At 39.9% G+C, this 13,811-nt stretch overlaps 1 protein-coding gene across 3 annotated transcripts in view; it reads left to right on the top strand.

Moving 5' to 3' along the window:
- atrnl1b (attractin-like 1b) overlaps positions 1-13,811 on the top strand; it is a 172,560-nt gene that overhangs the window by 147,559 nt on the left and 11,190 nt on the right. For all 3 annotated transcript variants that reach the window (XM_084079482.1, XM_084079484.1, XM_084079483.1), the window contains one exon: positions 13,668-13,782. In XM_084079482.1, coding sequence (XP_083935608.1) covers positions 13,668-13,782 — 115 coding nt within the window. The remainder of the gene's footprint in view (positions 1-13,667; positions 13,783-13,811) is intronic.

Consider the following 13,811-nt stretch of genomic DNA (forward strand, 5'->3'; position numbering starts at 1 on the left):
CAATCTTTTTGTTTTTACTTTTGGAAACAAAAAATTAACAATTTTGAAATTGTTTGAATATTTTGTGAAATTTTGTGGTTTGTAGCGACATTCCCAAAATATGGCGGCCGGAGGGGGGGGGGGGGTAAATAAATTACACCTACACTACATAAAACGCTTCATAATACCTATAGTGCAATAAAGCAATTGCACTTACCCACTGAAAAACTGTGCCATTCTTTGAGACACACATCCAGGTTTTTGACCAATAAGCACCTTTTGTTAAGGAATCACGTGACGTCGATCCCCTTCCCCTATTCGCTCATACGAGACTGGGAAAGCATCTGTGTCATTTTCAGATGTATTTGGCCGTTCAAAAAGATAGCAGATATACAAGCTCATAGCGAGGCACCGAATTTGTGCAAATCTTCGAATATATATATTTTTTTACTTTGTAACTCAAATCTTTGCTTCTGGGGATTCTACAAATGTCTAAATCCTAACAGTTTTCATGTTGCTATAATATCAGTGGTTCTCAAACTTTTTTCAAGTCAAGGTCCCCCACAATTATATGTATTTATCCTTATCCTTATCCTTATTTGGCCGCAGACCCCCATCTCAAGTTTAAAAAAGTAGTTAGTAGTAAAAAAAGATATATATTCAAAGATTTTCACATAATGCCACATAATGATTTTCACATGTCCTTGACATGAAAAGGTTTCTACAAAGTCTACAAATTCAACTATTCTACAAATGTCTTCCAAATCCTAACAGTTTTTTATTTATTTATTTACTTATGTTGCTATATGTCATTGGTTGTCAAACTTGTTCATGATTTTTGCACTCGGTGCGTAGTATAGGCCTACCCCAATAGACCATATTCACATGGCGGCCATGTTTCTATGAAGTCAATGAAAGTAGCCACCCCGGGTGGCGGCACTTTCAATGTTAAATTCCAATATGGCCGCCGTGTGAATATGGTCTATTGGCTCTATTCACAGTAGCCATATTATGAAGACATTCACAGGTGTTACCAATGATACTAATGAAGGCTCTGTTCCATTCTGGTCAAACAGAGTCAGGGTGCTGATATTGTGCATGTTGGCTCACTGGAAACACTCTTTTACACCAGTGGGTCTACAGTTAGGGTCCAGGGACCCTCATGGGCTTCCAAATGGCCCCTTACAGGTGTGTAACTCTGAGAGTGTACAAATGGAACCAAATGGACCCTTACGGGTCCATTTGGTTCCATTTGTACACTCTCAGAGTTATGGGGGTCGTGAAAACCACTGTGCTAGACTAAATGGAACAGAGCCTTCATTAGTATCATTGGTAACACCTGTGAAGGAAGTGATAATATGGCTGCTGTGCATAGAGCCTATTATTTCGAGGGGGGGGCCACTTGCAATACCCTCGCGGCCCACCAGTGGGCCCCCGGCCCACAGGCTGAGAACCCCATGTGTGACCGGCCTGGCAGCCACCAGCTGAAGGTCAACTATATGAAGAAACTAATTACCTCTCATAAAGGTTAATTGACGGACATCTGGCATCGTTTAAGCTGTTTAACATATGCTAATGACCGGCGCAACACCAAAGCCAGCCCTGTGTCCATGTTGTTGTTTGTCGGGTGGAAAAACACTTCCTTTTTTCATAATAAAAAATAAAAAAAAAGATTTAAAGTAGTGGCTATTGGTCCATTTCCCAAAAAACGTGAATAGCAAAAATAGCCGATCTACAAGCTCACAACGGGCCGTTGTGAGCTTGTAGATCTGCTATTTTCACGACTTTAGTGCAACACTCTTGTATGATGAAGTAGGGCATTCATTTACGAAAAAAACATAAAAACATTTAAATATTTTGGAGATACAAGTTGTTGTTTTTTACATTCATTGATTACATTCATGTTTTACATTCAACCAACGGTGGTTGAGTACAGTACAGTACAGTACAATGAGTACATTTACTTGAGTACTTGAGTACAATTTTGAAGCGCATTTAATTTACATGGGTATTTCCATGTTTTTATTTTTTTTAATGCTAATCACTACATCTCAGAGGCAAATATTGTACTACTCTACACGTATATGACAGCTTTGGTTACTTGTTTGGGATCATGTATATCTACTATTTTCAAAACATCTAAAAAAGAAAATCCAAAAAGAATCTAATCCCGCAGCCAAATTAATTTGGGAGTATTTGACATGAAAAAGTTAGTCAACCACTGCTATCCGTCTTATGCAGCCTGCCATGTTTTTTTGCCACAGTTTTTAACCTGAACTGGAAAACAAAACGACAAAGTCAGACTTGGGTAGAAAATATGCTAACCCAATAGATTGGTATTCAGGTTCATGTGTGTCACTTAAAAACACACATTTTGTCGTAATGTACACTATTTTATTACTTCATCAAATCTCTAATCAGCGATGAAACCGGAATTATTGAATGGGTTTGTTTTTGTAGAATAAATTAGCGGCATACCACACTCTGATTCCAATATGAGCATACACGCATCCTCCTCCCCCCACCAAGCAAGCAAGCTGCTATTTAACCCATTGAGACCGGGAACGCATCTGTCATTTTTTGATTTATTTGGCTATTAAAAAAATTGCGCATATACAAGCTCATAGCGCGGCACCGAGTGCCGCGCTATGAACTTGTAGATCTGCAATTTTTTTGAAAAATCCTGACAATTTGTGCAAATCTTTGAATATATATATTTTTTTTAAAGCAAACATTTGTAACTCACATTTTTGCTTCTGGGGGATTCTACAAATGTCTTCTAAATCCTACAGTTTTTTGATCAGTGGTTCTCAGGGACCCCCGCAATTATATTTATTTGGCCGTGGAACCCCCATCTCAAAGTGTTTTTGTTCCAGGGGGACCCCCAGAAGCAAAGATTTGAGTTAGAAATGTTCGCTTTAAAAAAAAATATATATATACAGTATATTCAAAATTAAAAAAATATATATTAAAAAAATAGCAGATCTACAAGCTCGTAGAGCTTGTATATCTGCTATTTTTTTTAAATAGCCAAAGAAATCTAAAAAATGACACCCAGATGCGTTCCCGGTCTCAAAGGGTTAAACAGCCTAATGGCTTCCTCTCCGGCATCCACTGACGTTTGTGTTCGTTCATTCAAAGCCACTTCACTTAAAAAGGTGAAAGCGTGGCTTCTAATTAAAGCCACTCGTTCCTGTTTGTGCGCTCTGCGCCGCCGCGTTAAGCTAATGCTGCAGAATAATACCGGCAGAGCAAAATGTTAATGCTAATGCACAACATCAACACCGAAACGCAAGGAGGCTGAAAAATAAATTATAGACACGATAAGTTATTGTTATTACGGTAAACAATGGCAACGGCCCCCGGAAACCAAAACAAACCCCTTTCATCCTTGCCACTCCAGAAAAAGAAAATGAAAACAATGATGATAATAGTAATAATCATGGTTTGTGACCCCCACAAATTGAGTGGGATCAACAATCAATATCTATCTATATCAATCTAAACAAAGGAACCATTTTTGGACAAACAAGGTTTTCCCCCCCGACAGACGACATGAAGGTCCACAGGTGTGAGATGAGGAAGCCATTTTAACCGGCGTGTTCCCTCTGGTGACTGATATCCCCCCCTCAATCTAAACAGAGGAACCATTTTTTGGAAATACAAGGTTTCCCCCCTCCGACAGAGACAATAGGAAGGTCCACAGGTGTGAGATGAGGAAGCCATTTAACCGATTAAGACCTGAGGCCGATTCTACAAAAATGTCTTCTAAATCCCAACATTTTTTCTGAAAAACGTATGTTTCTATATCGGTGGTTCTCAAACTTTTTCATGTCATGGACCCCCAAAATGATATGTATTTGGCCGCCGACCCCCCATCTCAAAATAGTTTGTTCCAGGGACCCCCCAGAAGCAAAGATTTGAGATGAAAATGTTCGCTTTAAAAGAATAAATATTCAAAGATTTGCACACAATTTCACGATTTTTCCGAAATGTAAAATAATGCTTTTTTTTAGCTCAAATCAAAAAGTGACACAGATGCGTTCCAGGCCTTAATGGGTTAAGAGCAGACACCTCAGGACCGGGGCCTGAATGACACAGATGTCTCCATTCAATGTGTTCCCCCCCGTTGGACATATGGACCCGCTAACCGACAGCTAGTGTGATGGATGACACCTGTCAACGGCACTGTGTGTGCCTGTGTTACTAGACTTGTGTGAGGGCCAAATAATATCCTCACAATGTGAGAAATAGACATTGTGACTAACACAGTACGTTTACTCAAGTGCTAGTACTTAACACATTGACTGCCATCGGCTAATCTCAGAACGTCCATCGTAGTGCCAAGCAATTTCTTACCTTTTTTGTTTTTTTGATTCCGTCATAGGCCCCGCTAAATCCGTTTAAAATCCGCGTTCATTTGGTTCGACACAAACACGGGACCCGACCGAACAAAACGCTGAAAACCGTGCGGCGATCCGACACTGCATTCTGGAGAACGAGAGGAAAACGCTAAAATGGTGGATGCGGTGAGAAAAACAACAAGCCAGAGATAATGGCGTCCAAAGTTGACCGCTAGACAGGAAACGGAGGCGGGAGAAAAACCGGAAACAGTATTATTTCGTTTCCGGTCCGCCCACTTCGAGACCGGAAGTGCAAAAAAAATCCGGAATCTGCACCTGCACGATTTAACATGGGAAAACTACGGGACTACGGGCTACGGGAACGGCAGTTAACGGTTGGATTTAACGGCCCGTAGGACTACGGGCCTGGCAGTGGATGTGTTAAGGACAATGTTGAGTTATCTTTACTTTACTGGAGTATTTCCAATGTTCGGTACTTTTTACTTCTACTCCACTACATCTCAGAGGCAAATATTGTACTTTTACTCCACTACAATTATTTGAAAACGATAGTTACTAGTTACTTTGTAGATTTTGATTATCATTACAAAACATACGTTAACCACTTCAGCCCTATATATATTTTTGGCCATTTGAAAATAGCCGATCTACAAGCTCACAATGCGTCGCATCGCGACGCATTGTGAGCTTGTAGATCGGCTATTTTCAAATGATGTTAATGCATTATATGCAATTGAAAACTTGTGAAACGGGACATTCTGCATAATGAATATTTTCTACTTTTGGTACTTTACTCCAGTATTTTGAATTCCGGACTTTTACTTGTAACAAAGTATTTCTGCATTGCAGTATTGATACTTTTACTTAAGTAACAAAAACATTGAGTACTTTTTTTCCACCACTGGTGACAACAATGTTCCTGGTCCTCACAGGAGAAATGATTGTTTTATGATCCAAAAGTTTTTTTTAGCGTTGGGCTTTTGGAGGTATCTGAACTTTTGTATTAAGCATTTATCCAAATTATTTGACAATGTGCATCACATTCACACAGACAGACAGCGGAGGAAACCAACCTGCTAATCGGAATCAGTTAGGGGTTCCCACACCCTAGGTGGGGTTGGCGAAAGGGCCTTTCCGTGTGGAGTTTATATGTTCTCCCCGTGTCTCCTAGGGTAGGTAGTTACCCGCGCAAAAAAAAACATGCAGTAATCCTGGTCTCTATACCGCCTCCCCCCTGGTCAGCCGGGGTGCCCGATGAAGGGGAAAGGAACTGGTTGGAATAACGTGTTACTTCCACGCGCTACGTCCTACCGGGTCAGGTGATAAGAAGCGGCACGCTCACTCCTCATGCATTGACCTGAAGGAAGCATGAGCTCAGTTTGGGGCTCTCCCCAGGCCGGCAGAGGGAGAGTAGCGCCCAGGATTGCAAGCTTAGGCAATTGGCAGTGGGTGAAAAATGGGTTAGAAAATTGTGGGATTAAAAAAAAAATGTTTTAAAGAAAAAAAAAAGAAAGATATCACTTAACAGCAATTTTTAATTTTGACATGAAATATATGGTATATTTATTCCTACTCACTAACATTTATCATGCTAATGTAGCTTTGCAGGTCTTCCGTGTGTAGTCTGAACTAAAGCAGAGTCCATGTGTCCACATAATTTGCCTGTGACAGCAGTAAAGATGTTTACAGTCAGAAGCATGGTAATGTCCATTCCAGGCCAGCGGTGCATGCATGCATGCGTGCGTAGCTCGCGCTCTCGGAAATCAAATTTGCATCGTAAGTTGCATTAGCTAACACTTCCGTGAGTGCGGGGGGGTGGGGGGGGGGGGGGGGGGGGGGCTCTATCCATCGCTATTCATTAGCGGCGATCGCTTCGGTGCTCTTCAAATGGCCCCGCGATGTAATTGTCCTTCCGTGTGTTTTTCGCGCTACATTTAATTATGTCCCCCTCGCCCTGTCCCCCCCCCCACCCAGAACATCACTACCTGTGCATGTGCGACGCTGTTAACTCTTTGACTGCCATTGACGAGATTTCTCGTTTTTCTCCGCATGGCTCAGCCAGCCGTCGACGAGATTGACGAGATTTTTGAAAAAATTAAAAATTATTATTATTATTATTATTTTTTTATTTATTTTTTTCAAAAAACATTTTTTTTTTATCACAAAGGAAGCAGGAGATAACGCGATACGAAGATTTTCTGCTCCATTCACTTCAATGTTAAAAAATAAACGGAGACAAAATTCACAGTTTACCTATTTTTGCAATGTTATTCTCTGGCAGGGAAGGGGGGTAGATGTGTAAATACTCTGGCAGTCAAAGAGTTAAAGGTTATGTTTGCTGATGGGGTTTATGCACGGAGCCCCAGGCATGTCGTCGTGTCGGTCTCTTTACCGTAACGATGGCATGTTTGTCATTATATGACCCCGAACCATTTCAAATGAAATATGAATTTATGTTTTAGATGATAGATATTTAAACCCTCCTCTATACATCACTGACCCCGCAGGGCTCCTTTGTTTCCCCTTTACACCAAATATCTTTGCCAACACGCGTCGTGACGCGCTCCGAGCTTGTAGATTGGCTATTCTCTTTCGTGGTTAATATTTGACATATTTGGCCAATGTTTGACCATTTTTTATAGTATAGTTTGTTGGCTACTGTTGACGCAGTAATGGTCTTGTTTTGTTTTAATTAATCAGTTTTATTTATTTATTTCATTTTAGAGATATTAAAAAGGTCTTAACACATTCACTGCCAGGGGTTTTCTAAAACGGGCTGTAGCTTCTGCCAGCATTTTTAAGCATTCTGACTAATCTTTCAAGAACCACAGAATATTTATCTCCAGTATGATCGATCCCCTGCTAATCACGGAGGGTTTCACTGTGCTTCTGTGAAGAAAAATGTAAATATATTTTAAAGCGAACATTTTTAACTCAAATATTTGCTTCTGGGGGGTCCCTGGAACAAAATATTTTGCAATGGGGGTCCACGGACAAATACATATCATTTTGGGGGTCCTTGACATGAAAACGCTTTAAAACCACTGATATAGCAACATATTCTTTTTTCAAAAAACGGTTAGGATTTAGAAGACATAGAATAGATTTTTTTTAAATTGCAGATCTACAAGCTCACGCCGCACTGTGAGCTTGTAGATCTGCTATTTTTTTTAAAACAGTGCAAAATATATATATATTTTTAAACAGTTAGGATTTAGAAGACATTTGTAGAATCCCTCAGAAGTAAAGAATTCAGTAAAAAATGTTTGCTTCAAAAAACATATACTGTATAAACATATTCAAAGATTTGCAAAAGAAAATATCTTTAAAAAATAGCATATCTACAAGCTGACAGCGCGGCACTCGGTGCCGCGCTGTCAGCTTGTAGATCTGCTATTTTTAAATAGCCAAATAAATCTAAAATGACAGAGTTGCGTTCCCGGATTGAATTGGTTAAATAGGAAGAACAAACCCAAATTGGGGAAAAAAAACAAATTGATGAAGAAGTCATTGTGTACAGGTCAGGATGGTTTGTGAGCAGAGCCAACGATGCGTGCATCGCTTAATGTATGCACTTCCTGGACAAATTAGAGCTGTGCCCTAAAAAAAAATGAACCGTTTATTGACTACTGATTACTGATGATCAGAGCTGTGTCCTGGTCCGTAACGTTCTCCATCTCTCCCAGCCTTGAGCAGGGGTTCTTCAACATGTTTCAGCCCAAGGGACCCCTTAGCTGATAGAGACATAAAGCAGGGACCCCCACTGTGTCGTATACAATTGTGGTACAGATTCAACTTTTCGATAGATTTCATTGATAGCTTCATTACATTAGTGTTGTGTAAATCTTTTTTTTTTGTTTATTTCAGACATTTAACGACTTAAGCCCTCAGTAATTTTGACCTTTTGGTTTGCTCCTTTTTCCCTCTACACCAAACCTCTTTGAGGAAAATAGCCGATCTACAAGCTCCCAACGCCTCGTGCCTGTAGATCTGCAGCACATTTTGCTAGGGTTAAAGGGATAGTTCACCCCCAAAATGACTTTTTTTTCCTATCGATTAGTAGATGGAGACCTGAATTCATGGATATTTTTTTGTTTTTTTTTTGTTTTTTTTTTTTGTTTTGCATTCCTAAGCCAATAATTTGATGACCAGCGGACCGGTAGGCAGTGGTTCCGGTAGGAGACACAAAGGAGACTCTTTCTGCCGATCATCTGCCGACTTAGGAATGCGACAAAAACAAAACAATATCCATGAATTCAAGTCTCCATGGTTTCACTAATCGATAGGGGAAAAAAAGTCATTTTGGGGGTGAACTATCCCTTTAATGTAATTTCCTATCACACAAAGATTTGGCGCTCCCTCTGTAGTGACTCTGAGGACTCCCTATGGGGCCCGGACCCCCTGTTGAAGACCCATGCTTTACCTTTGCTCTCTTTTTGAACTCTTGGGCAACATAGTCGCTACTTTGTTTCCAAAAGTGAGATAGCCTACCGTAAACCTATTTATTATGTAACTTATGTCATTTGAACTATATGAATATGGCTATGAGCTCATCTATCGATATAAAGCTATGTTACTTACATGAAACAAAGGTCACAAGGCAACATTCTACAGCTTTGTAGATCTTCAGATAATGTTCACATTCTTGTTAAATGCATATCATTTTCTCATCTGCCATGAAACGTTCTTCACATCGCTGTGTCCACTATGAAACACACATTTAAACTGTGCTTTCAGCACCCCACCCCCATGAGAAGACACTTATGAATATGATATGTACTCGAAAACGTGATGTACGGCTGCTAAAAGAAAGATAGTTGTGAGCTGTGGCATTTCAAAGGGCCGACGTAATTACCAGCTGCATTGAAGACTATATGCCACACCACACGTCTGTCTTAAGGAGGAGTTCACCCAAAAAATGACTTCTTTTCTATCAATTGCACACCCTATGAAGCCTTGAATCCATGGATTCTTTTTTGTTTTTGTCGCATTCCTAAGCTAATAATTTGATTCCCGTCTCCTACCGGCTAATGTATCCGGTAGGAGACACAAAGTAGATTATTTGTGTCTCCTCCCGGAAATACACACGGTCATCAAATTATTGTCTTAGGATTGCCACAAAAACAAAAATAAATCGATGAAATCAAGGCTTCATGGGGTGTGTAATTGATATAAATAAGTCATTTTTTGGATGAACTCCTCCTTTAAGCTGTCTGAGCTAAGCTATGTACATTTTGGGAACGTGAAAAACAGGCGTTGTGTGCAGATGCTAATAGGGCATAGCAGTGGCGGCCATTTTTTGGTTCCACTTCAAAATAGTCAATGCATTTTCCCATTGACATTTCCAAAAATATTTATATCAATTATTTTAAGCCTAGAATAAAGCCATCCAGGGTCCTGGTGAATCATGACCATAAAACGTTTGATTCTGTGAAAAAAACTTTATTGAAAACGGCAAAACAAAGGGTATTTATTAAATATAGTATATCATATAATTAAATATAAATTAAAATAAAATCACAGAAAAAAAAATGTTATGGTCATGATTCACCAGGACCCTGGATGGCTTGATTCTAGGCTTAAATTAATTGATATAAACATTTTTGGAAATGTCAATGGGAAAAATGCATTGATTATTTTGAAGTGGAACCAGAAAATGGCTGCCACTGCTATGCCCTATTGTCAATGCCCGTGTGCAAGTTCAGATCAATTGCTCAAGCCACTGAGGAGAACAGACAGGTTTTGATGACAGAGGTTTCCTTATTATATAGTAGGATTTATGCAATTTGGCAGCAACGTACCATGGACAGTTTGTCTGAGGTACCAGCACTGTACACAGAAGGTCTAACGTTCAGAACCCAGTGTGGAGCTGCATCGAATGTAAAACAGTCAAAAAGATTGTTTGGTTCAGGAAGCCCTGCCAAAGCCAAAAAAAGGGTTTGGCTTTGTTTATACAGTAGTATGCTGCAGGCTTAAAAGTAGCAACAAATAAAATAAAAAAGCTTTCAAACTAATTCAAATTCATTAATGTTTGTGAAGTGTTTATGCCAAACAAACGTTGCATACATTCAAGTAACTACAGCCTCTTGGGGAGTACAAACTCAAGTTGTCATTTTGCTACCGTGCATCTGCGAAATGTAGGATGATACATTTCAAACTAGAGGCCTCATACTGTGTACACACACACACACACACACACACACACACACACACACACACACACACACACACACACACACTCACTGCTGGCTCACAGTCAGATATTTGACATCTAACATTTCTCTGATGTAGCATTTTTACTGGTGATCCAAATAGTGTGACAGACAGACAGACTCACTGGTCAAATCAGTTCAGCAGTCACTGTTTATCTCCGAGCCAGCTGACGCGTCTGATGTTAACTCGTGCGCCCTTGTAAAAAGATTTGGTCTGCAGCTCAGTACAAGACGGCGCCGGTCGTCCGTCCGCTCTAATGTTTGATCACTGGCCGTGAAGGGAAAATATCGTTGTTGTCGCGCAGAAACCTCTTAACTGCATATTCAAACTTTTTGTGTTTTCCAAAATTTACGGCCTACTTGATCATACTGTAGCATCACACAAAAGTATCAAAAGTAGCAGATATACGACTCAAATTGTGTTTATAGAGCACGTTTTAAATGGCCGTAGCCAACCAGCTGAGGTGTGTGTGTCAGTCCAGCTGACGCTCGTTGGCACTCGTTAACGTTTCTTGCATCAAGGCAATTATGTTGTGTTTCTGTTTTGAGTCTCCTTTGTGTCTTCTACCGGAACCAGTGCCTACCGGTCCGCTGGTCATCAAATTATTGGCCTAGGAATGCGACAAAAACTAAAAAAATATCCATGAATTGAAGTCTCCATGGGGTGACTAATCGATAAAAAAAAAAGTCATTTTGGGGGTGAAGTATCCCTTTAAATATGCACACAGCAGAAAACAGTGAGGTGGAATCTATGGTCTTATGGAGTGCCAGATTTATCTCGCCAGAGAAAAGAAATATGTCTTCAATAATGATTTAAAAATGTCAATGGACTGGGAAGCACTAATATTAAGTGGCAGGCTATTCCAGAGCCCTCGGGGCAGCCGCACAGCGAAGGCTCCATCTCTGGTCTTTTTCCTGGCCATGGGCTCTGCCAGTAGCAGCTGGTCGGCCGAACTTAGAGGTGTAGTCCTCAACAGTGGTGGAAAGTAACTACAGTACATTTACTTAAGTACAATGTTGAGGTATTTGTACTTCGCTTGAGTGTTTCCAATTTCCAAACCGTTCTTTCCAAAAAGTAGTAGCTAAAGTGTTCAAATAATTGTAGTGAGTAAAAAGTAGAATATTTGCCTCTGAGATGTAGTGGAGTAGAAGTGAAAGTACTGAAAATTGGAAATACTCCAGTAAAGTAAAAAATACCTCAAAATTTGACTTAAGTACAGTACTTGAGTAAATGCACTTAGTTACTTTACACCACTGGATGTTCAACATGACCGCACACTCCAGTGCTTGTGCCGGACGCCAGCTGAGTTGAATAGACTTCATGTGGATTCAGTACTGTGAACACAGATGAAGGCTTTGGCAGAAAGTTGGCATCTGGAGTGTGATGTCTTCCTCTTTTCATACCAGTATTGTTCCATTAACCCGTTTAAGACCTGAGGCGATTCTTAAACATTTCTAAAGTTTTCTAAATCCTAAAAAAAAAATGAAAGAAATCTACAACATTTAAAAAACATTTTTTTTTCAAAAATAGCAGATCTACAAGCTCATAGCGCGGCACTCGGTGCCGCGCTATGAGCTTGTAGATCTGCTATTTTTGAATAGCCAAAGAAATCTAAAGTGACACAGATGCGTTCCAGGTCTAAATGGGTTAATGGGGTGCCTTACTTTCTAACTGCTTGAACGCTTGTGCCGTTACTTGGAAATAGAATCGACAGCTAGTATCAACCCATTTAACCGGGAAATAATCTGTGTTTCTGTGATTTTTTTTTATTTCTTTGGCTATTCAAAAATAGCATCTACAAGCTCATTGCGTGGCACCGAGTGCTGCGGTACGAGCTTGTAGATCTGCTATTTTTGAAAAATCAAGAAAAATGTCTCAAACTTTTTCATGTCAAGGACCCCCCCAAATTATATGTATTTGCCCACGGACCCCCATCTCAAAATATTTAGTTCCAGGGACCCCCATGAAGCAAAGATTTGAATAAAAAAACCTCACTTTAAAAGATATATATTCAAAGATTTGCACAAATTTCTAAAAATTGCAGATCTACAAGCTCATAGTGCGGCACTCAGTGAGCTTGTAGATCTGCTATTTTTGTATAGCCAACGTGTAAAATATGGATAAAGTGGTTACACAGGGAACACGTGTATTCTGATTTTTTAAACAAGGTTATTACAATCTTTAGATGTGTGAGGGTGAAAGGGTATGTCCGATGGCATAGAAGAAAGCACCCTATAAAAACAAAAATAGCATTGCCACACATAGAAACATAAGACGTGATCCATTTTTAACATGGGGAAATCTTTATCAATGAACTCGATGAATTATTCAGTGGGTTCAACCGAAATAGCATAATATCAAATTCTATGTAACAAAGAATAGACTTCTAATTTATAGGCAGCCCTGTTTTGGAGAAGTTGGTACAACCATGTCCTGTAAGGATGGAGCATGGAGTCCTTACTAGTAATGTTTGGTAAGGTCAAAATAGTGCTGGGCAATCAACCCAAATATATATAAACCGATCTTTAGAACCAATAACCGAGTTAATCTTGCTCATGTAGGTTAATCAAATAATCGAGAAGCAAGTTATTTTTGAGTGGTGCCAGCCACTCCTACACTTGACCGTGTGTGTGCGTCCGTCCGTCCGTCCGTCCGTTTGAGCACGGCCTCAACAGCTGCAGCTGATTGCAACATAAGGATGCAACCAGTTACACTAATTCAAAGGCACCACTCTCTTCACACTGGGTGTGATTTTTTTTCCTTGTAGATCAATGAATCGACACAAAACGATTATGATACTGTAGATTGCTTACTATTGACTAAATTGATCTCTGATTAGATGGATTCTTTATAAGTCCTTGCTGAAATTAATTTTGCGTAGTGCGATTGACCACTTAAACCTGTATTATCATTTGTTGTACAATGATATATAGATAGATAGATAGATACATACGATGGATGGCTAGATAAAAGGGTATTCTTTTTAGTGAATCCATGGGCTCCTCTTCAGACACCATCTGGTTGTAGAGCATGTAGCAGGTTTTGTAATAAATAGACATAAGCAATGCTAGACATGTAATATATTCTGTGCATGTGTGCTTGTGTTTCCAGGGCCCGCCCAAACCCATTGCAATGGAACCCTGTTCTAGTGGGAAAGCTGCAGTGTTGACTGTCCTCTTGAGCCTGCCGTCTGGACCCAACGGTTTACCACCGCCTGGACAGTCTGGTAAGACACACTATAGAATGGAATACAAT

The sequence above is a fragment of the Gymnoscopelus microlampas genome, assembly GCF_963454915.1.
Source record: "Gymnoscopelus microlampas genome assembly, chromosome: 14".
Lineage (NCBI taxonomy): Eukaryota > Metazoa > Chordata > Actinopteri > Myctophiformes > Myctophidae > Gymnoscopelus > Gymnoscopelus microlampas.